We start from the raw sequence: 24,712 nt of genomic DNA, 5'->3' as shown, positions 1-24,712 counted from the left end.
TGTTGCTCATCTCAGAATGTTCTCTTGCTGGTGTCTCACTTTTACCACATGCCTGACAGAACATTCAGTGTAAACCCACCTCCCATCAAAGAGCTGGCCATACCCAGAGGTGGCCTGCCCTTGTCTCTTGGTTTGTTGTATCTCAGCCTCTCCCTGTGATGAACCCTGGAAACTGCACAATTCATCTGGCAAGAAACACTTCCACAACAGGGAAGACTTTCAGAAAGGATTTAATATGCAAAAGGAACAAATTCAAGATGAAGAAATTAAAGGCATAAAAAAGCAGGAAACTTCCACCCCTTGAAACAATAGAAAATTATACAAAGAAAGTTTATGAATCTTTTCCCTCTCACACTTATATTTCTTGCAACTTCACACAAATCTTATAAAAACACCTGCTTTGTCTATCAGACTGGAAGGGATTGTCTCTGGACCATCATAACAGAGGGAGCATTTCTAAGAGAAAGAGGTGAAGCGTTTACATCAGCACAAGGTTATTTTGTCCAATCACATTGTTCTGATATTGATCCCCCAGAGTCACAATGTCCCACATCATCATAACCTGTGTCTCCCGGAGGCAGGAACAGGGTTTCCTTCTCCATCCCAGATACACCTTCACTCCTTCGTGAGTGCAGACTCCCACCTGAAAATACCAGAGGAGACACATAGTCAGTGGATCCACTCTATGGTGATGGGCAGCAGCAGAGCAAGGCGGCGTTTACAGCAGTGGTTCTCAAACTTATTTGATCAGCCCCCTTCTTTGTGTCCATTGTAGTTGACACCCCCCACCCCCACCACACAAGTACATCTACTGATTTTAAAAAAATCAATGTCCAACTCTCACTAAGTATGAAAAGGAGTCAGGCATTGAATCACAAAGAGCCATGTAAGTACATAGCTCCCTGGCTGCCAAGCTCTGAAGGCAGGACTACCGCCAGCAGCAGCAGAGAAGTAAGAGTGGCAAAACCATACTCTGCCATCCTTACTTCTGCGCTGCTGCTGGTTGCAGCACTGCCTTCGAAGCTGGGCACCTGGAAAGTAGCCGCTGCTCTCTGCTCTGGCTTCTCATGCTGCCCCAGAATATATTCTATGCTCCACAGTTTGAGAACCTTTGCTTTACGGTGTGGGCTAGGAATTGTTCCCCCTTCAGTCTTCTGGCTTCGTCTAGAACAAGTTCTAATCCATCATCTCGATACACAGTCTAGAAATTAAAACCTTTGGTTTCCAGACCAGCTAACACTGCCCAGTGCCAGCTATAGCTACCTGTACATTGGTGAAAAAAATCCCAAGCACTTACCAGCCAGGAGCACTTAAGGACATCAGAACTTTCACTCTGCCCTAACAATGAAGATAAGCATCAAGTACTAAGCAATGCACATTTCATCACCACTGCACCTCCTCTGCTCGTGGCACAACAGGGAGGGGAGTGGAAACTTAGGCCAAGGATAATGGGCTAAGCCCGACTTTTACAGGAAGTGTCATGGGCTCTTTAGCATTTGTGCAGCAGTAACATGACTTTGGTTTATAAGATTCTGCCCAAAAGATACACGTTCAGTAAATAGGTAGGAATCCAGTACATCAAGAGTAGGGCAGCCACACAAGGATTTGAACCTAGAGCTTGAGGGAATCCGAGCTATCCTGCTGGTTTGACCACAAAGTACCACCCAGCACAGATCCTACTTTTCCTCTCTCTATTTCAGGCACTGAAGCCTCTTCTTTGAGGGAATGGAGAAATGAGAGAAGGAGAGTTTTTCTCACAGGCGTTGGGTTGGCCAGCGCTGTTCCCTTGCTGTGTACCCCACATTTCCAGCTACCCCACTCTGCAGAGACACTGTAAAGCGCAAACAGTTCTCCATTCACCTGTCTGTGCATCCCTGTCACTTGCCCCAGTGCCTTTTTCATCATTCTGCCACAAGCCAGGGTCACCTTCAGGGACAGACACTTCTCTGGCATCATCGTAAACAGCCCCTGGGACATCTCCAGGCAGGGCAGGGGCATCTGACGTGAAGATGGGAAGTAATTAAGAGAATATTCACAGTGAAGACAGAAATAAACTACTTGCTGCAGATGCATCAGCCTCACTGGTCCCTGGGGATCTCTCAGCACTTAACTTCCACCTTCAGGGCATTAAGAGAAGCCCTCCTCTGAAACCCTCAGACTGGGGGATTTCACATATCACATTGATTTGATATATTTCAGGAGCTAATTGAGAGGATCCTAGAGCTCCTAGATTACAAGCGTGGGGGGGGGGGGGGCGGGAAGCCAGCTAATAAGGTTGGAACATGGGTCCTTGGGTGTAAAATCTCTATGTTCCCCCCAGCACAGCGTGCCTGACACAGATGTACATAAGCTGGGACAGTGACCTGAGCCAAGTATAGCGTGGGCAGCTCCTGAGCGAACTGCTCCCTCAGTCCTTGCTATGGGCCTTTATTATGCCTTTGGACATCACATGCTTCCCTACACCTGGGCCTCCACACAGCTCTTGTAATGCACCTGATCAGCGCCCCCAGCTTTACACCAATAGATAATACTGGTGGGTGAACTTCCTGGTTTTCTTAACAAACCACTATTGTCCCTACTGGGAAATACAGTTAGTTTTTCGTCAGGGTGACGTTGCTTCCAGGAGGCGGATTAAATGCTCACCTCGGCCATCTGGAGTCTGGGGGACGTCGTTCAAGGCAGGCTCCTCCACGTTATCATAATCCAACTGAGACCCCCCTGGGGAAACTCCCTCTGGAACAGCAAACACCACACTCAGCCCATGGCACCAGCAGCGTCTCTTCAGTGCAAGTGGCCCTTCTAACTAGAGCTGTTTGTCATGGCACATGAGAGGGGAAGTCGCAGGGGCCCATGCTGAGAAGGGCACAAGTCAGAGAACTACAGTAAAACAGGAGCCCCAGAAATAACTCAGGGCCAATCCTGTCCCTGCAGAATCCAACAGCAGCTCTTTTATGTGTTTCAGTGGGAGCAGGATCTGGGCCTGTGCTGAGATAACAGGTTGGAACACAGGCACTGCCAGGCCAGAGCCGGCCTGTGTGAATCCAGCTGATCTCTGCAGACAGGTTTGAATTTTCCTGTTTCACTGGGGAGGGGAAACCTCCCCTCTGCATGAATTAAAGCTCCCACTGGGAGCTCACTGGCCTGATCCTTTGTGAGCTCCTGCTCTCCGCTAGCCTTTCAGGCAGCCCAGGGCTCAACTTGGCAGCTCTCCAGCTTCTCAGCAGAACTGGCTCATCTGCTCAGTGTCTCCCCCACCCAGCCGCAGGTTAAACTCCCACAGGGCCCAAATCATGGACTCCCTTGAGAGCAGCTGGGGTAGAAATGCCGCCCTGTTTATAATTAGAGATGGGGCCAGGCTGGGAAGTTCAGGTCCAGGATTTTGCTTCAGCCTGTTATAGCGACAGGTGCCAGCCCCAAAACTGAGATCCGAAGCTGGGGTCAGAATCTGCAAATCCCCCCTCCCACAAAGTTCTGGTGGGTTTGGATCAATGAGTTGGGCTGAGCCCATCTGTAATTATAACATAGGACAATCTTATGTGAGCAACAAGGGTGATGTCGTGGTGGGAATCTGCTATCGACCTCCGGACCAGGGGGATGAGGTGGACGAGGCTTTCTTCAGGCAACTCACGGAAGTTACTAGATCACAGGCCCTGGTTCTCATGGGAGACTTCAATCACCCTGATATCTGCTGGGAGAGCAATATAGCGGTGCACAGACAATCCAGGAAATTTTTGGAAAGGGTAGGGGACAATTTCCTGGTGCATGTGCTGGAGGAACCAACTAGGGGCAGAGCTCTTCTTGACCTGCCGCTCACAAACCGGGAAGAATTAGTAGGGGAAGCTAAAGTGGATGGGAACCTGGGAGGCAGTGACCATGAGATGGTCGAGTTCAGGATCCTGACACAGGGAAGAAAGGAGAGCAGCAGAATACGGACCCTGGACTTCAGAAAAGCAGACTTTGACTCCCTCCGGGAACTGATGAGCAGGATCCCCTGGGAGAATAACATGAGGGGGAAAGGAGTCCAGGAGAGCTGCCTGTATTTTAAAGAATCCTTATTGAGGTTACAGGGACAAACCATCCCGATGTGTAGAAAGAATAGTAAATATGGCAGGCGACCAGCTTGGCTTAAACAGTGAAATCCTTGCTGATCTTAAACAAAAAAAAGAAGCTTACAAGAAGTGGAAGATTAGACAAATGACCAGGGAAGAGTATAAAAATATTGCTCAGGGATGCAGGAGTGAAATCAGGAAGGCCAAATCACACCTGGAGTTGCAGCTAGCAAGAGATGTTAAGAGTAACAAGAAGGGTTTCTTCAGGTATGTTAGCAACAAGAAGAAAGTCAAGGAAAGCGTGGGACCCTAACTGAATGAGGGAGGCAACCTAGTGACAGAGGATGTGGAAAAAGCTAATGTATTCAATGCTTCTTTTGCCTCTGTCTTCACGAACAAGGTCAGCTCCCAGACTACTGCACTGCGCAGCACAGCATGGGGAGGAGGTGACCAGCCCTCTGTGGAGAAAGAAGTGGTTCGGGACTATTTAGAAAAGCAGGAAGAGCACAAGTCCATGGGGCCGGATGCACTGCATCCGAGAGTGCTAAAGGAGTTGGCAGATGTGATTGCAGAGCCGTTGGCCATTATCTTTGAAAACTCATGGCGATCGGGGGAAGTCCCAGAGGACTGGAAAAAGGCTAATGTAGTGCCCATCTTTAAAAAAGGGAAGAAGGAGGATCCTGGGAACTACAGGCCAGTCAGCCTCACCTCAGTCCCTGGAAAAATAATGGAGCAGGTCCTCAAGGAATCAATTCTGAAGCACTTAGGGGAGAGGAAAGTGATCAGGAACAGTCAGCATGGATTCACAAAGGGCAAGTCATGTCTGACTAATCTAATTGCCTTCTATGATGAGATGACTGGCTCTGTGGATGAGGGGAAAGCGGTGGACATGTTGTTCCTTGACTTTAGCAAAGCTTTTGACACGGTCTCCCACAGTATTCTTGCCAGCAAGTTAAAGAAGTATGGGCTGGATGAATGGACTATAAGGTGGATAGAAAGTTGGCTAGATTGTCGGGCTCAACGGGTAGTGATCAATGGCTCCATGTCTAGTTGGTAGCCCGTATCAAGTGGAGTGCCCCAGGGGTCGGTCCTGGGGCCTGTTTTGTTCAATATCTTCATAAATGATCTGGAGGATGGTGTGGATTGCACCCTCAGCAAGTTTGCAGATGACACTAAACTGGAAGGAGAGGTAGATACGCTGGATGGTAGGGATAGGATACATAGGGCCCTAGACAAATTAGAGGATTGGGCCAAAAGAAATCTGATGAGGTTCAACAAGGACAAGTGCAGAGTCCTGCACTTAGGATGGAAGAATCCCATGCACCGCTACAGAATAGGGACCGAATGGCTCAGCAGCAGTTCTGCAGAAAAAGACCTAGGGGTTACAGTGGACGAGAAGCTGGATATGAGTTAACAGTGTGCCCTTGTTGCTAAGAAGGCCAATGGCATTTTGGGATGTATACGTAGGGGCATTGCCAGCAGATCAAGAGACGTGATCGTTCCCTTCTATTCGACATTGTTGAGGCCTCATCTGGAGTACTGTGTCCAGTTTTGGGCCCCCCACTACAAGAAGGATGTGGAAAAATTGGAAAGAGTCCACTGGAGGGCAACAAAAATGATTAGGGGACTGGAACGCATGACTTATGAGGAGAGGCTGAGGGAACTGGGCTTGTTTAGTCTGCGGAAGAGAAGAATGAGGGGGGATTTGATAGCTGCTTTCAACTACCTGAAAGGGGGTTCCAAAGAGGATGGCTCTAGACTGTTCTCAGTGGTAGCTGGTGACAGAACAAGGAGTAATGGTCTCAAGTTGAAGTGGGGAACGTTTAGGTTGGATATTAGGAAAAACTTTTTCACTAGGAGGGTGGTGAAACACTGGAATGCGTTAGCTAGGGAGGTGGTGGAATCTCCTTCCTTCGAAGTTTTTAAGGTCAGGCTTGACAAAGCCCTGGGTGGGATGATTTAGTTGAGGATTGTTCCTGCTTTGAGCAGGAGGTTGGACTAGATGACCTCCTGAGGTCCCTTCCAACCCTGATATTCTGTGATTCTGATTCTATGATTGATTCCTCTCTCTCTTGGGGAGAAGAGACTAGCCCTGCTGGGCACTGACGCCTCCACCCAAAGACACTGACCCGTCTCCTCCAGCTCCTCACCTGGGGAGGTCACTGGGAGTCACTCAGTGTGCTCAGGAGATGGTCACATGTTCCCATCCTGAGATTCTGACAGAAATCCTGTTCAATGGGATGAGACCTGACTGTGTAAAATGGGAACCGTGTGAGGGGAAATGGCTGCGATTGCAGAAAGTGTCATAGAAATTCTGTTCTCTGCCCAGATTTTGGGTCTCTTGGCCTGAGTCTGCCCCTCCCCCATTACCTTGTTCTGATCCAGGATCATTTTCCCCCTCGCTGTCCCCAGTGTAATACTGCAGCTTCGTCACTGAATCATCTGAATAGGAGACTGGAGAGACGAGAACCAGAAATTCATCACAGTGAGAACAGAACAACTGTGGGACTGGGAACACATCCGGGGCCTGGAGCAGGATTTCCAGTCTCAGTCTATACCTTCCTCTACAGGACGTGGTGACTCACAGCAACTCCGAGTAGTGAGAGTCTGACACAGACTCCCCAAGAGAAATCTCCATGTTATTGTGGTAAATGTGACTGAGGGGATGATACAATCTGACCTGAAGGATGCTGTGGTGAGTGAAAGGCACGTCTCTGGCTGCTGGTCCAGGGAAGTTCCACAACTGTCCTGGCCTCCTCAGCCACAGAGGGGACTCCTCCTTCTTAAGGGTAAATACCCACCTACCCCATAAATCAGTCGATCAGCTCTCCATGGTGTTTCCAGATTAAACCAAGAAAGGCCCAAAGCAGAGTCTGTGATTCATAAATTTGTTAGTCTCTAAGGTGCCACAAGTACCCCTTTTCTTTTTGTCATTCACTGTAACCATCTTGGCAGTGATGCTGGGGGATGCCCTGAGCATGTTCTCAGAGCTCCACCACAGCAGAGCCCTTGGGCAGGATGTTCCCATCAGACATTGAGACAAAATGGCACAAAGGATAAAAGGGCCAGGATTCAAACTCATGAGGCTCTCCTGGGCTGGTCTCTCTGCTCCAGGGGCAGGAGGGAGCTGACACAACAGACCAGTGGCTGCGGTGGGAGGGGGGCAAAGAACATCCCCTGCTCCAGTGCTCCAAAGAAGTTTTCAAATGATAGTTTAGCCTGCCCCAGACAGTCGCTTTCCTGACCCCTCACTGGTTACACGCCAAGGCTGCAGGACGGGCAGATGGGAAATTAATTGTTCCTAGAATTGGGACACTCAGTGTCCGGTGGGAAGGAAATCCATCTCTCTCAGTCTACATGAGTAACTGCTGGTCTCACCACAGACCCAGCTCCCACAGCTAGATCTTGGTAAAAAAAACAGGTGGTTTGGTTTTCTGACCATTGGGGGAAAAAAGAAAAACATAAGATTGTTTTTAGTTGAGCCAAAAATGATTTTTTTTTTGTCAATTTTTGGGAAATGCAAAAGTAAAAAAAAAGCTTAATGTTGAATGAAACCATATGGTGTTCTTTTGGACATTTGTTAATTTTTGTTTATTTGTTTTCTTTCCGATAATATTAAAGGAAATTTCTAATGGAAAAGTAATATCCAATTGAAAAAAACAAAATGTTTTCTTTAGAAAGTGTTGAAATGAAATGAATCATTCTGTGTGTATTTGGAACAATTGGGTGAAATTGATAGGAATTTGTGAAATGTTTCGGTGTCTCTGAATCTGCACTTTTCACCAAAACATTTCATAACGGAGACTTTTGCCCAGCTCCAGTGACAAGCTCACAGGGCTGAAGCTGCAGTGATTTAAATCTGGGTCAGGGCCTCCGATGGATGGGGCATTAGATAGCTGCTCCCTGTTAAGAGTGAGACCCACAGACCTGAGTGACTGAACATCTCCTGCTTTTTTCTCATCAGGTTATAATCAATCTCCTCGTACACGGCCTCAGAGAAGGGATCCAAGGGTCTTCTGGAGCCTGAAAACAAAGGGCAGGGTTTGCACAGGGTCATTGAAACCAGAGATGGGAAATACTATGGGATCATCCAGCCCCTCCCCGTGGGCTCAGTGCAAGCCTGAACCCTACCGCACATTCCCAGTGCTGGAATTTAAATGAGCCAGGTGACAGGGTTTCTTTCCATCACAGCCCTTTGATGATGGTTCCCAGGGCTAATTCTCTGTCAGGAAGCTTCCTCACATTTATCTTAAATGTTTTTTAATCTCATCTCATTATTTCTGGTTATTCCCCTTTGGAGCAGCTTAAATAATTCTTCCCCCACGCAGGTTTTTCTCTGCAAAATGGTGAGAACATCTTTTTTTTCATCGAGTTTAAGGCCAGACGGGACCATTAGAACATCTAGTCTGATCTCCTGTATAATACAGGCCATTGCATTTCACCCAGATTCCTCTAGGTTTGAGCCGAAAGATGCACTTAGAGTAAAGCATTTCAGTCCTCAGGAGAATAAACTCTTGTGTGCCAAAGTCAGAAAGCAGGAGCGAGTAAGGTGCCACCGATGCCGAAGGGCCCCACAGTGGCAGGGAACTGGTTCCCTGAGAGATGCCTTGATAATCCTGGCAGGTGATCCACGCTCCATGCTTCAGAGGAAGAGGAAAATCCCCCAAGGTCTCTTTTTGCCAATCTGACCTGGGGGGAAATTTCTTCCTGACCCCAAATCTGACAATTGGTTTGACCCTGAACATGTGGAAAAGACCACCTATCTTCGAAAGAGGTTTCTCTGTATCATCTCAGAGGACTGGTCCAGCCCATCCAGTGACACATATCCCTCTGTAGCTAACGCCTGATGCTTCAGAGGAGGGCAAGAAACAAAATGAAGCAAAACAAAACACAAAGATGGGGGCTTCCCAGAATTCCTTCCTGACCCCTGCAGGAGACTGGATGAAGCCCTGAAGCATGAGATCTGATTATAGTCATTGTCTTTCTGCAAAGTTGTGAATGTTACATGTATGTTGATGGCAGTCCCATCCTCTATCTTCTTGCCAAGGAGCTGGTAGCTAATGTTTGTATAAAGTGTGTTATAGATGTAAAATCCCCGACAAGTGCCAGCTTTGAATACAAGACAGTAAAATGCTCCTTTCCCACACTTCTGCTTCCTAAGATTGTCTTTTCTACTGGATCACGCTCTTCACAACTATTTACCACAGCTCTATTTTTATACACCTTTTTTCCTTGACAATATTTCCAATTTCTCTCGGTCCCTTTTCCATGATGTCTCTCCTCATGATATTCAGATCCCCTCCCTGTGGCAGATACTGCAGCTCCAGGCAGTATCTTTGGGAACCACTGTATTAAAGCTATGAATGGTTTATGTTCTTCTGCATGTCGGAGGGTTACCACAGCTCCTCCAGGAAGAAAAAACACTGAGTGTGTGTGGGGGGGGTGTGGGGGGGTGATTAAGGTGAATCACTGAGATTGTAAACAACTCCAGAAAGGTAACAACCTTCAGAGTGGTTTATACAGACTGGTTCAAACTGGGTTACCAGAGACCAAGAGACAATGGAGGACTTCTGATATGAAAGGCTGAGTTTAAAAAGACTCAAGGCCTTCATTTTGATTCTGCAAATGGGCAGGACCTTCTGTCCATGGGGATCCCAACACGGAATCGTTGGAGGGATGTTGATCTACCAGGCTGCCCATGAGGAAGATGGGTGAATTCTGGTATGTTCAGCAAGTGTGGAGGAATTTTTATTGTTTTTAATGTTTTCTCTGTCACACTTTTATCCTAGGAATAAGGTGTAATCTGCTGAGAGAGAGCTGGGTGGTAACTTGTAACTGCTCGCAATGCCCTGCTCATAGCCCTTGAGAAGAAAGCACAGCATGGGGGCTGGCCTGTAGGCAGACTGGTTTGCTGGTGTTATCACAGTGGAAGGCAGGGGGCTGTGCAGCCTTAAAAACCCCTGGCCACAAGGAGATGGGACAGGGGGTTCCCACCCAGAGACAGGTGGCAGCAGGAGGCCTGAGTAGGCACTCCTGGAGTGGATCACCGGAGGGTGGGGGCGGGTGGGGATACAGATGCCATTTCTCTGAAACTGTAAAGGTCCCTAGCTAGGATCATCTCCAGATTTCATGGCTGGGCTGTTCCACTGCCAGACAGTTAATGAAATATTCAATGAGAGGAGTTAACCGGCACCCTTGGCCACCCCACCCAGCCTGGTATCGCCCCTCACCCTGACACCCTGCAGCCCCCCTGCTATTGCAGAAACATTTCACACAGTGACACCAATCAGGACCCACCTCTGCGCTGTGCCCTGGCACTTCGCACCTGCGCCCCCAGGATGATTAAGACCAGGCAGAGCAGGGCCCCCAGGATAATGCAGATGACCACGGGCACTGTGACTCTCCCACTGTTGGTCAGAGGGCGGCGCGGGGGAGCTGGATGGAAATGAACATGTGACAGGGAGAGATTAGCCTGTGAGAGTCCTGGGATCCCAGGGAGCTCCCCAGTCACTCATTGCAGGGCCCAGGACAGCAGGGTAATGGGCTGGGACACAGTCTGTGCACCATGGGGGCAGCTCACAGCATGCTATTTAAATCATGGGCCCTGCCCAGTTAGCTGGAGCCAGCAGACAGGAATCCTCTGGCTCAGCACAGCCTGCAGCTCCCACCCCGGTGTCATTCCCCCTCAGATGTCACAAGCCATGGAAAGGAGCTCCTTCCCTCAGGCTGCAGCTTGCAGCTCCTCTGCTGTGACCCAGCACCAGGGAAATTTAACCCTTGATGGGAGGAAGGGGATGCTTTAACTGGAGTATTTGGAAAATCTGTCCTCTCCGTCAGACTTGCAAAATTAAAGGGAGGAAACTTGGAACCTGTAGTAAGGGAGAGGTAACGTGTTTGTTCCTGAGGGGGATCCTCACCTCTGAGAGTCCCTGGTTGTCTCCAGCTGTCACCTCCACAAACTCCCTCACAGCAGCACAGGACCTGTTTGTTAGTGATTTAGGGCCCAAGTCCCTTGTGCTCTGTGCAGCAATGAGGACTCTCATAAGAAACCAGCACAGTGGGGCCTGTGATGGATGCAGGGGCTATGTGGGCTGATGCCTGAGCCAGTCTGACACCACAAAGGTTCCACCCCTCAACATCCAGGATGCTCCAGCACTCAGGAGATGGGAGGGCCTGGTCTGGGACCAAAGGGGATGGGTGGGCTAAACCATCCTTTTCCCTGAATATTACAGCATGTAGCAGAAACATCTCCTGTCACTCACCTGAGCAATTCACGGCAGCATCTTCCTTATGACCACAGTTGCTCTCACCCCAGGGCCTGGCAGGACAGTCCCAGAGAGATGACTCTGTCCCTCTGCAATTCAACGTCTCCACCCAGATGGGACCAGTCCCCTCGCCGAATGCAGCCTCGCCCGGGGCAGATACAGCAGAGCCACAGCCCAGTTGTTGACACACAACGTTAGCATCCGCCATGTCCCAGGAGTCATCACAAACTGTTCCCCACGAGCCACGGTACCAAACCTCCACTCTCCCCGAGCATCTGTCCTCTCCTCCCACAATGCGTAACTTGTCCTGGTCTAGAAATGCAGAAACCTCACATGTTACTGGGACAACTTAGGGACCACGAGGGAGACAGTGAGAAGCAGAGATACCTGTGCAGCTTGGAGAGTTCGGGCATTCGGCAAACAGGGTCTGAGTTGGTTTTGGTTTTTTTCCTATGGAGAGAAAAAGCTGAGGTGAATGCAATGGGCTGTGTGTGTGATGTGGGAGTAGAATTTATCTGTATTTTAACCCCCTAATTTCAGCACTGTGTGAACTGAAATGTGAACGCTGGGTCACTTAATACCTAATTAATTTGCTATTCAGCTGTTACTCAGACACACAGGCCGGCATGCACCCAGACTTGTGGGGGATTCCAGTTCTGACCCAAACTGCACAGCCTGGGTCCATCTCTGATAGTTCATCCCAAAAGGATTAATAACTACAGAGCTGTCTCATGACGGTCTCTAGGGAGAGGCTTTTCTTGGCTCTCAGACTACCTTATCGCAGTGTCCAACACCGGTCTCTTTTAAAATTAATTGATTAACTTCCATGTTTGTTGTTAATCAGAAAAATGCTTATTCCTATAAAACATCATGAAAATATGTTTGTATCTTGTGTTGAGAATTTAAATCTGCCTACACTGAGATGTAAACAACAACAAAAATTCTATCCTAACCTTTCCATTAATTAAACATCGTTTGCATGTGAGTTTGCACGCGCGCATGCAGGTAGTTTCAGAATTACCAGTGCAAGAAATATGGGTCTCTTCAGCTCGGTTATCACATGACCTTGGATTCCAGGGCTCTGACGGGCACTGCCAGAGGGAGCTGTGCTGCTCACTGCATGCAACGTGGTCCAGCCACGTGGGACCAGAACCTGGTCCATATTCAAAGTCACTTGCAATCTGCCCTCCGTCCCCACAGTTCAGCTGTTTGCAGACAATTGCTGGGGTGACTCCAGACATCTGATTGGAGCAAACACTGCCCCACGTCCCAGTGTAGAAAACCTCCAGCCGCCCTGCACAGTCACTGTTGCTCACCAGCCTCAGATCTGTGAACTCTAGAAGGAAATGCAGAAAAAGGGAATTTAAATCATTTGATTCTGAAATGAACTGGGGTGTGAAGAGTGAAATCCCAGCGATTGCTAATGATCCTGTGCATCATTCTGCAGGAGCAACGGCTAGGGAAACACTCCAAGAGTAAGAGATGCTTTTAGACACTACAGGCCCCTTAGAAATACAGTGGGCATCTCTGGAAGGCCACCATTTACCAGCAGCTACATACAGATTGTAATAGATAACGGCTGGGAAGGATTGTGACATTGGCAGGCCAGATGCCAGCTCTTGCCCAGGCTGCAGGCCTTGGCTGAAAACTTACAATCTCGTAGCTGGAGACCAGGCAGGGTCACATGTGTGTGAGTTTTGCTGAAAACAGGTATTAGTCTTGGAAGAATGTATTGAGTGTTTAGACTTTATGAAATGCTGGTTAGTTGCTGTGGGCACTAATCTCACTTGTAATGTTTGTGGTCCATGCTACAAGAACATATGCAAGTTTTGCTTTATACTGAAAATGTTTGCTCTGAACTTGTGAACTCAGGCACGGGAATGATCCCCGCCGCCCATCCCCTGCATGTAGTACATGCAGAAGGTCTTATCCCATGGCTTTGAAGGCTGGAAGAGGGAAATAAAAATAATAGATGGGAAGAGTTTTCATCTTTTTGGCTGTTTGAACTGTGACAGGGCTAAAGAAACCAAACTGAAGCCCGAGACCCCAAGGGGTTACCCCTGGGTCAGCGCTGAAGGACATTTGGACTTGACAGATCACTACAACTCTGTCACTCCGAGGATATAAATGGTAACTCATTTGTGTGTAGATGATTGCTTGCTTTAACCGTGTAAACAACCCTTTTATTTCTTTTTCCTAGTGAATAAACCTGTACATACTTTATTACAGGATTGGCTACAGACATTGTCTTTGGTGTTAGATCCAGGGTACCAAGTGAACTGAGTAGGTGGCTGGTCTCTTGGGATTGGAAGAAACCTGAATGTGATGTGATTTTTGGTGTAAATGACCACTTATCACTAAGTCCAGTTTGTTTGGGTGACAATAGACTGGAGAGTCTAAGGGGACTGTCTGTGACTCCATGGTAAGATAGATACAGTGACCCAGGACTAAGTTCCCTCTAAGCTGCGTGGCCATGTGGACACACAGAAGGCTATCAAAGGCCACATAGGCACGCAGCCACAGGGGCCTAGACTGGAGAGGCACCTCTTCCCCAGCCCCAGAGCTGCCGCAGTGGGGAGAGGTGCCTCTCCCCTGGCCCCAGGCTGCTGCAGCAAGAGAGGCCTTGGGGGAGTCCTCTCTTCCTGCTGCAGCCCCAGGGCAGCCAGAACTACAAACCCCTCATCCCTGGCCCCACCCCAGAGCTCGCACCCCCAGCCAGAGCTCTCACCCCGTGCACAGCCACCCTCTGCCCCAGCCCTGGGCTGCCTCCCACATTCTGAACCCCGCAGCCCCAACCCCACCACACATCACCTCTAGACTGGTGCACAGAACAAAATTCATTCCGCACATGGATGTAAAAATTAGAGGGAACATTGGTCCAGGAGTTCACATCTGTTACAGACTTGGTGAAATCTACTTATAGAACACACCAGCAGTTTGGGTTATTGCCTTGTTTCTCACCATCTGCCCTGAGGTGGGCACTCAGTGCCATGAGCCACTCCAGACAGTGTGACAGGGATCATGAGATCAAATAATTTGACCTTCTGTAAAACAGCTGCATAGAGCCTAATAACTTGAGTTTGATATAAGCATAACTTCCAGAAAGGCATCCAGTCTAGACAGGAAGACTTCAAGAGATGCAGAATGCACCATTTCCCCGGTAGTTTGTTCCGATGGTTAATCACCCGCCCTGTTAAAAACCTGGGCCTTATTTCTGATCTGAATTTGTCTGGTTTCAGCTTCTAGCCATTGACTCTTGTTCTGCCTTTCTGCATTAGATTAAAGAGCCCTTTAGGAAGTGGTATGTTCTCCTTGTGAAGGGACTTATGCCCTGTAATCAAGTTACCTCTTGGTCATTTTGATAAGCTAAACAGATTCAGCATCTGAAATCTCTCACTGTAAGGCTTTTATTCATCAGATCACTTTTGTGGCTCTTCTCTGCTCCAATTTTTGTGGACATCAGAACTGGACACAGTATTCCAGTATCTGTCTCACCAGCACCAGGTACAACAGTAAAATTTAGTCCCTACTCCTACTCACTACTCCCCTGTTTATACATCCAAGGTTCGCATTAGCCCGTTTTGCCACACATGGCACTGGGAGCTCATGTTCAGTTATTTCTCCACTAGGACCCTACATCCTTTTCAGTCACTGCTTTCCATGATACAATCCCCTTCAGATACCTGAGATGCAGCCTTCTAGCATTAGGGAAATCTTTCAATATCTCCAACACCTCTGGATGGGAGCTGAGGACTTTCTAATGGTGACCCTGGTAGGTAGTTACACAAGGGAAAGGGAGGCAGAGACAGTCAGGGAGAGTATCATTCTCAGCAATCTCCTTAAACATCTGCCCCCTCCATTTAATCCCCTGGTTACCAGGCTCATGTGAGCATTCCCAGAACAGACCTGAGCAGAGAACTCCCGCATCCTCTTTGTGTCTGCAGTTGTGCTGGCCCCAGCCCCCGGAAGGACACGCCCAGAGATCGGATTCCTTCCCAGAGCAGTTCACATCATCCAGCCAGATCTGCCCGGATCCTTGCCCGTAATGAGCAGAGACAGTTGCATTGATGGCGCGTCCACATCCCAGTTGTTTGCAAACGACATCGGAGTCTGACAGATCCCAGGAATCATCACAGACTGTCCCCCAGCTGCCATTGTAATAAATCTCCACTCTCCCGGCACAGCGACCTGTCCCATTCACCAGTCTGATCCGCCAGCTTCCTGCAGGGATAGATCCCAGCTGTTAATATGTATTTTCCTGCTGAACAGAAAATGTTTGTGAGATTTGGAAATGAATCACCTGAGCAAAGGACACCGACATCCTCAGCAATTCCTGCCTGGGCTGTCTCAGACGTGGAGATGTCACAGAGAGTCAGACGAGTCTCATTTCCTGCACACTGGACCCTTCTCAGCCCCACAGGGCCCGTTCCATTCTCAGACTTCGGGGGGATAAAAGCTTTCTCAGCGACTCCGCACTGGAGGTCCCTGCACACCACGCTGGCATCGTTCATGTCCCACTGGTCATCCAGCACTCTGCCCCACACACCACGGAGGGAAATCTCAACTCTCCCGTCACACCGGCTCTCTCCATTCAGGAGTCTGAGTGATTCAGAGTGACCTGGGCTCAGGAGAGATGGGAAACACACTGAATAACACTCTGTCTTATACATTAGAAATAATGCACATGAAATTGTTGACTATTTCTCAAAAAGAAGGTATAAGCCAGTGATCAGAGTGTGTCACAGTGTTAAAGGGAACAATCTCTGTCAGAAGACACTTATACCTATGAATCTATAAGTGGAAGGTGCTATGAAGATTGTAAAACTCTGAGCTTGACACAAGGGCTTGCCAACGGACTCTCTAAATGTGTGAGCGAGGGAATTCCTGCTGATTACTGATTGGGAAAATAGTCTCTGTGTGTGGTGGTGGAATGGCTGCTGAGGTTTGTAGTCACTTTATCCAGGCTTAAATGCCTGGAAGCCAGTGAACAGTGTCTGCACAAGCACTTAGCAGGTGGGTCGTGAATGATTTAGCCAAGTTTGCCTTCAGGAAGTTTGGCCAATGGAAGAGCAGGGTTTATGGTGGTCAGGAACAGGTTATTGTTGGTAAATTCCCTTAGTTCCCCCTGATCTTTGCTCAGTAGGTGGCAACTTTCTTGGTTCACGTGGATCCAGTGCAGGAGCTCCTAGTGTTAGATAGTTCCCTGCACTGGTGGTTCTGACTGGAGCTGTCCCCTGAAGTGTGGTGTCATCTCTGAGTCCAACATGAGATTCCTGCTGATCAATTCATAGCACAAGAAGCAGGTTGTGTGTGGGGTGGGGAAGGGGACGTGCTTTGTTGGTGAATATTGTGACTACTTTGGGATGTGAATCTCAGTCTTTGCGTGTGTCTCAGAATCAGAGACTCTGATAACAAGGTGGTAAGTTAGGAATTACTCCCCGAGTTCAGACCCAGGTGCAGCCAGGAGAGACTGACAATGTTAAAAGGCAACAGCAGAGTCAGTGCAGGGCACACCCACTGGCTGTGTCGGGTACAGTATGTACTAGTATGGCAACCTGACGGGTGCAGTGTGTGCGCACTGGATCCAACCAGCTCAAGGATCTTGGTAGCCAAATAACATTTCAAAGCTAAGAGTGAAATCCTGGCCCCACTGAAGGCAATGGTAAAACCTCCATTGACTTCAACGGAGCCAGGAGTTCACCCTAAGACTGGACCAGGAGACTGCCTGCATGCAGCTAGTGTAGTGCAGGGGTGTAGCCACAGGTGGGCTGTGGCCCACCCAGTGATCATCCAGGCCCACCCAAATCAGGGCTGGAGCCCCCGAATCCACAGGCTGGGACTCCTACCCCCAGCTCAGTGTCCGTCAGTCTGGCCGCATCTTTCTCCTGCCAGCGCCATGAGCTGCTTCCCTGGTCTCTGACCCCAGCACTAGCCCCACAGGGGGTGTGCCTCATGAGGGCAGGTCTGGGTGGGGCTAGTGCTGGGGCTGGAGACCGGGGCAGCAGCTCCCGGCACTGGCAGGAAAGGGATGTGCCTGGGCTGACGGACACTGAGCCAGTGTCGGGAAGGGTGAGCAGAGCTTGAGCCCTAGTGGGACCCCACTTTGCCCAAAATACACGCCTAGGTGACCAGATGTCCCGATTTTATAGGGACAGTCCTGATATTCGTGGCTTTTTCTTATATAGGCACCTATTACCTCCCACCACTTGTCCAATTTTTCACATTTCCTATCTGGTTACCCTACGCACGCCCCGCAGCCTGTGTGCCCCGGGCAGCCTCAGCTTTGGGTGCCTGCTGAGCGGTAAGGCTCGGCTGGAAGGGGAGGAGGGAGGAGAGCCCCCCTTCCTCCTGCCCCCTTCCCAGGGCACCGGATTCCTCCTGCACCCCTCCCTCTGCTCCTCCCGTCACTGCCCACCCCGGAAAGCTGGGGCCCACCCAAGTTTCCTGTCCTAGGTATGCCGCTAGTGTAGTGTGAGGGTAGAGAGTAGATCTGGGGCTTTCCGAGGAGGCTCATGGATATAACTGGGTACCACAGCTCCGCAGGAAGGCCGGATGGGATCACGGCAGATGGAGCTCGTATGGAAGGGACCAGGTGTTTTTCCTTAGAAGGAATTCTCCTTCCAGCAATTGCTGAGGAGTTCCCTCCGAGAACCAGGGTCTGGGCTGGGTAGCTAGTTAGGAGAGGCAGGGCAGGGCTGCAGGGAATTCAGGTAGGAATGCCGGTAGCAGCCTCTGTGAGAAGCAGGAGAACTGCCAGGTGAATTACCCGCAAGGTACAAAGGTATCAGTTGTAAAGAGGAGAGTAGATGTCTGTTGAGAGTTCTGGGCAGGGCCACATAGGCTTAGTCATGGTGTGTAACAGCACCAGAGACTCTGGGCTCTGTGGGAGACAGTCCTGGAAGCTATGTGTCCATTATTAGAAAGAAGGTTGAAATCCAGGGCTTCTGCAGTAGGTTTCTCTGTAAGGACCCCAGTTCCAGACAGGCAAGAAGCCCTATGGAGACTCTGTACATGGATGAGAAGACGGGGCAGAGAGGGGAGCTCAAACTTCATTAAGCAGGAGGGGTCCCCATGGTGAGAGGAGAAGCAGATGATCACAACGGCCTGTTTGGGTCTTAAAACTCTATGCATCTATAGACCCATAAGACGGGCTCCATTTAGCCACAAGGGAATCAGGTTGGCTGGCCATTAAAATTAATTTTCTCGTCAATTATTTTCCCACAGGGCCCTGGCCACTTTCAGTGCCCAGGATGGATAAATCGGGGTTGTGCAGCATTAGGCTGTTGCTTCTATGACCCCTGCCTCATTCACTTTAGAAACTGGAAGGCCTGTGGAGAACGAGGAGGGGAGTGCAGGAAGAACTAGGATGCTCTTGTTTCTAGCACTGACCGTCATTCAGTCGAGCTCAGTTCTGTTCCTGCCTCTGCTGCAGACTTCACAGGTGATACTGTGCAGGTCTCTGAAGCCAGTTTTTATGGGGTCTGATTTGCAGAAGTACTGAGTATTCACAACTGCCGCTAGGCTCAAGACAAGATGTGGCTGCTCTGCTCTTCTGCAGTCAGGCAGCGAGGTCGGGTGAAATGAGCACAGGGCTGCAAGTCAAAACACTGAGTTTTATCCTGTCTCTGCTGCTGACTCACTCAGTGGCCTTGGGCAAGTCACTTTGCTTTTCTCTCTCCGTTTTACCGTTTGTAAAATGGAGCTGTGACATTGTACTCTGTATGCTTTTGTGAAAGTATGCTGATGAGTGTGAATATAATGTAACTGAAATATGCTTCATGCAAAAGGTCTTTTGTAAGGTATCATTACAAAGATTATAATCTACTTAGTGTGGTCATCCTATTTGTACAAATGTATCACTCGTGTATCTGAAACTAGAAATATGAAATATAACTCTGAGGTCCTATTGTAGTTAAGCACAGTGTGGGCCATTCATGGTGGTTTGGAATCTTAATGGCTCCCATTAACCAGGACAATCGAGTGTAGATGGCTCTGTTTTACTTCTAAATCTTCCTGTATACTGGCAAGCAGGTAATGAAATCTTACAGTGACATGTGATCATGGCACCTAAACTCGAATCCACCTTTAACCTGGTGCTTTTCCATTGAAAAGGAGGGGTGGGAACCCAGAGAGGAACAAAGGATTCCCGCCTTATGCAAAAGATATCTAAGTGAGTGGAACAGAACAAAGGGGGCGGCCATCACGAGAAATCCCCTCGCTACCACCTGAGCTGGAACAAGGGCTGTACCAGGGAAAGGATTGTGCCCAGACTAGGTAGGCATCCAGTCTGTGAAAGAAACTTATTGAAACATCTCTGAAGGTGAGATTTTATCTGTATTGGGCTTAGATTTGCGTGTTTTATTTTATTTTACTTGGTAATTCACTTTGTTCTGTCTGTTACTACTTGGAACCACTTAAATCCTACTTTCTGAATTTAATAAAATCACATTTTACTTATTAATTAACCCAGAGTATGTATTAATACCAGGGGTGTGGTAAACAGCTGTGCATATCTCTCTCTCTCTGAGTGTTATGGGGGCGGACAATTTATGAGTTTACCCTGTATAAGCTTTATACAAGGTAAAACGGATTTATTTGGGGTTTGGACCCCACTGGGAGTTGGGCATCTGAGTGTTAAAGACAAGAACACTTCTTAAATTGCTTTCAGTTAAGTCTGCAGCTTTGGGACACGTGTTTCAGACGCTGGGTCTGTGCTGGAGCAGACTGGCATGTCTGGCTCAGCGAGACAGGGTGCTGGAGTCCTAAGCTGGCAGGGAAAGCAGAGGCAGAAGTAGTCTTGGCACATCAGGTGGCAGCCCCCAAGGGGTTTCCGTGATCCAACCTGCCACAGGAGCTAATAATAATACTTCCCCACCTACTTCCCTGGAGTTTGGTGAGGCTTTATTAATGTCTGGAGAGTACTCTGAACACATAAAACTCTGCAGAAATGGTGAGTACTCTGGAGAATCAGGCCCTGAGGGTCTCAGGTTGCTGCCCAATCACCCCAAATAAGTCGTGAGTTGGGAATTTGGGCTTTAATCGTTGTAAGCACAATTTTCAAAAGCAGCTAAATGATGTAGGAGCTTAAGTGCCATTTTCAGAAGTGACTTAGGCAGCAAGAGGGAGCAGTCTGTATGGTTCTTGGGCTCCTATGTTACTAGAGAAAATAGGATTTAAGTCTCTAAGTCACTTAGGCCTTTTGAAAATGTTATTCTTGGGCTTCTAAGTGCCTAAGTCACTTTTGAAATGGACCTCGTAAGAGTCTGCTATCTCCTGGGGTGTTATGAAGACAAATTCATTAATGTTTGTGGGGCATTCTCACACTACTGTAATGAGCATAATAGAAAAGCCAATGAAGAAATTAATAATTCTGTATTCAGTGCAGTGTTTGTACGGTCTGTAGAGTGAATAAGGCCCTGGGTCACAGGTTGAATGAGGAGGATAAAAAGAAATATTCTACAGCTCCTCCATCCCCTGAGCACCATCTTCCCTGTGCACTGAAGGAGGCAGGACCTGGGGGAGGTGAGAATAATAGAATATGTTGATGCAATTAGACTGTATCATAATGTATATGCAGAAGGGAGGGTTGGGGACTGAATTAACATGATATAGATAACCTTAATTCTGGTATTTTCTAATTCTTGTGCCTTTGGCTTTGACTAAATGAACTAAATAATGCTGTTTATTTATTTTTATAAAAGCTAAATATTAGAGAGGGTCAACAACCAAAAATTTTTCCTGTGAAGTATTTTGAGTGCAGTATTTCAATTTTTAAACAGATCTGAGATACTGGGATGTGGAAATGGAATGAAAATTTTTGTTTGGACTCTAACTAAAATATTGATTCATTTCAACTTTTGGTAAATGAAACATTCAATTTTCCATTCCAGGTTTTGGATGTACAGGTTTGCCACTTCCTCCCCCTTTCTATTTTTTCACACAATCAGAATATTAGGACTGGAAGAGACCTGAGGAGGTCATCTAGTCCAATCCGCTGCTCATCTTTTCTTCCACTGTAAAAAGTTAGAAAAAGGTAAAAATGTGTAAGAAAGTAAGAAAGCAGGGGAAAAAATCTTTGGAGTTTTTTCAATTGGAAAAGTGTGAAAAAAGTAAAAAAAACCTCAGTGAGTGAAAGCACTACTTTCTCTGTGGTGGGCTACCAAAAATACCCCCAGGAACTCACGTGAGAGAAAGGAAATGCTGATATTCAGCAGTTTATAATTCAGCCAAACCTGGAAGGAATCTCACTGCAGGAGGAGAAGGCACCTCCCTGGCCCCAGCACTGACCCCTTCCCAAATTGCAAAGGCTCCAGCCATCAAGGAAGGTGCCGAGAATATTTTATCATAGAAAGTGTGAAGCAAGCTCCATATTGGGAGTCACTACCAGCTCCCCCTCTAATTACTATTGGAGAAGGCTGGGGACAATGAATCGGTGACATTGATGAAACCCGAAGGACAAAGTGCTGCCCCTGCTCCGCTGCCCTGCGTGAGGACAGAGTTGCTAATGTTTTTACTGGAGAATCCAGGGCTTTCCCCAGTCACAACCGTTCTTTTGTGATGATATTATTGACTTACATGTTATCTTTAATACATTTACTGTTATTTTCTGTGCTTTAGGATCTAGCTCCCCCTCCCCTTGCTGTGTCCTGAGGTTCCCCTGCTCTGGGGCAGCATCACACACTGAGGGGCAGGTGTCCTTAATCCAGCATCTCTCTTGCACTTACCTGAGCAAATCACACCGGCATCATTGTCGTGTGAGCACGGAGAGGCCCCCAGGGCAGTAACAGGGCAATGGCCCAAATGGGTTTCAGTCCCTTTGCAGTGAAATGTGTCTGTCCAGACAGAGCCAGTTCCCTTCCCAAAATACCCTCCTCCTGGGTTTGATACAGCGAAGCCGCAGTCCAGCTGACGACAGAGCACGTTGGCATCTGGTAAATCCCAGCGTGAGTCACAGAGGGTTCCCCAGGCACCAAGAACCTGGATCTCCACCCTCCCTGAGCACGCTGTGCTGCCGTTCACCAGCCGGAACCCTGTGTGCCCAGGGGAGAAGGGAGAAGGGGTTTAGAGAGGGAGCATTTAAGATATTTTATATTAAATAATAAAGAAAAGGAAAGTTGGGGGGATTGAACCCATTCCCGTTATATCGAGTTGTTTAGGTTTAACTAGAAGCTGATAGCTGCTTTGTTATCCCAGCTCCCTACAGAGTGAGATCATTTTTTTTGCTGCACCCTACTCTAGAATACACATGACTGGGATTTTAGAGACATTGTGCCAAATTCTTACGTGAGCATATGACACTTGCATCATTTGCATGTGAGCACGTCTGACTCCCATGTGATATCCTGGGACAGTACACGAGGTGTGACTCATTCCCTACACACTGGAATTCCTCAGTCCAGATTGGTCCATGTCCTTCTTGGAAATGAGCTCTTCCTGGGATAGATAGAGCTGTTCCACACTCTAGTCCATTACAGATAACACTGGCAGCTTTGAGATCAAAGCGTGCATCACAGATTGTAGCCCAGGTGTCTCCATGTCTTACTTCCACACGTCCTGAGCAGGCATTGTTCCCTCCAACCAGCTGGAGCTCAATGTGTCCTAGAAAGCCAATGAAGGATGAAAATTACAAAGGAGCCTTAGGGAGTTAGGTGTTCCACTGCCTTAGAACTTTGGCCAAAAGCCCATCCTGGTGCAGTGGGACAGTGCAGGCAGCAATTAGACATTTAAAAAAAAACAATGTACAGCAGATGGAGAGAGGGGAATTTAATAGCAATCGATATACATTGGAAGTTCTGAGATGTAGAAAATCGATAAGGGAAGCTAAAGCTATCAGGAAAAACTCCACAGTTGGCAGGGCTTGGAACAATAATGACCATTTTTTTCAGTATATTAGGAGTAAAGACAAACAAACAAACAAATCCTAACAAAGGTGTAGCCCATTACAAATGGAGATGGTAAAATAGTTTATAATGATGCAAATAAGACAGAAGTGTTCAATAAACATTTCCGGTTTTGAATAGAAGCAGGATGTGTATTCAAAGTATATGAAGAGGGTGAACCACTCTGCAGTCTGTAGGTAACTAAGGAGGATGTTAAACAGTATCTAGTAGGGATAAACTTTTTTAAAAAATCATCAGGCCTGAATATCTTATAAAATCTTGGAATAAATAGAAATGTAGGACTGGAAGGAACCTCACAAAGTCATCTAGTCCATCCCCTCACACCAAGACAGGTTTTGTATACCTAGTCCACCCCTGATAGATGTTTGTCTAACTTGTTCTTAAAAGTCACCAATGATGTGTGTGACGGGTTCGGTCACAGACACCCCCTTGGGACAGTCACCTCACATTCTGAAATTACCTCTGAGCCCATTTTCCCCGCCAGCTTGGGACTCCAGAACCCTGCCTTGTTGAGCCAGACATGCTAGCCTGCTGCAACACAGACCCAGATCTGGACCACACCCCAAAAGCTGCAGACTTCAACCAAAAACTGCTCAGCAGCAGTACCAGATTTAAGATGGATTTAAGATGGATGTCATATGAGACCTCATTGTTCATTACCCACAGGCTGGCCCACACGTACACAGGAAGGCTTGCAGGTAAATAAACAATCTACAACCAATTGTCCCAGTCAATCGGAGCCATCAAGATTCTAAACCACCATAAATGGCCCACACTTTGCATTATTACAATAGGACCTCAGAGTCATACTTCATATTTCTAGCTTCAGATACAAGAATGATACATACATACAAATAGGAGGAATATATTCAGTAGGTTATAACTTTTGTTATGGTACATTACATGAGACCTTTTGCATAAAACATATTCCAGTTACATCATATTCACACTCATAAGCATATTTCCATAAAACATATGGAGTGCAATGTCACAACGGGGATTCCACAACCTCCCTTGGTACCTTGTTCCAGTACTTAACTATCCTTATAGTTAGAAAGTTTTTCCTAATATCTGACCTGACTCTCCCTTGCTGCAATCTAAGTGGATTACTTCTTGTCCTACCTACCCATTGTAGAGAGAGAGCCCAAAACTGGACACACTGCTCCAGCGGAGGCCTCACCAGTGCTGAGTACAGCAGGACAATTACCTCCTGTGTCTTACATATGACAATTCTATTAATAAAATGCAGAATGACATTTCCTGTTTTCAAAACAGCATCACCCATTTCAATCTGTGATCCAGTATAACCCCAGAACATTTTCTGCAGAACTGCTGCTTAGTCAGTTATTCCCCATTTTGGATTTTTTGCTTTTGATTTTTCCTTCCTAAGTCTAGTACTTTGTACTTGTCTTTACTGAATTTTAATTTACTGATTTCAAGCCAATTCTCCAATGTATCAAGGTCATTATGAATTCTAATACTCTCATCCAAAGAGCTT

At 47.7% G+C, this 24,712-nt stretch overlaps 1 protein-coding gene across 1 annotated transcript in view; it reads right to left on the bottom strand.

The window, feature by feature from the left end:
- Positions 1-369: 369 nt before the first annotated feature.
- The window catches only part of LOC144268890 (antigen WC1.1-like), a 43,865-nt gene continuing 19,522 nt past the window's right edge, over positions 370-24,712 (bottom strand). The window contains exons 3-15 of the mRNA XM_077824191.1: positions 22,593-22,912; positions 22,039-22,348; positions 15,615-15,932; positions 15,221-15,535; positions 12,336-12,650; positions 11,702-11,764; positions 11,312-11,626; positions 10,347-10,532; positions 7,977-8,072; positions 6,420-6,503; positions 2,644-2,733; positions 1,861-1,998; positions 370-643 (exon numbers count right to left, since the gene is read on the bottom strand). Coding sequence (XP_077680317.1) covers positions 495-643; positions 1,861-1,998; positions 2,644-2,733; positions 6,420-6,503; positions 7,977-8,072; positions 10,347-10,532; positions 11,312-11,626; positions 11,702-11,764; positions 12,336-12,650; positions 15,221-15,535; positions 15,615-15,932; positions 22,039-22,348; positions 22,593-22,912 — 2,699 coding nt within the window. The 3' untranslated portion in view covers positions 370-494. The remainder of the gene's footprint in view (positions 644-1,860; positions 1,999-2,643; positions 2,734-6,419; positions 6,504-7,976; positions 8,073-10,346; positions 10,533-11,311; positions 11,627-11,701; positions 11,765-12,335; positions 12,651-15,220; positions 15,536-15,614; positions 15,933-22,038; positions 22,349-22,592; positions 22,913-24,712) is intronic.

The sequence above is a fragment of the Eretmochelys imbricata genome, chromosome 1 (assembly GCF_965152235.1).
Source record: "Eretmochelys imbricata isolate rEreImb1 chromosome 1, rEreImb1.hap1, whole genome shotgun sequence".
In the NCBI taxonomy this organism is placed as follows: domain Eukaryota; kingdom Metazoa; phylum Chordata; order Testudines; family Cheloniidae; genus Eretmochelys; species Eretmochelys imbricata.
This window is presented reverse-complemented; position numbering and strand designations above follow the sequence as displayed.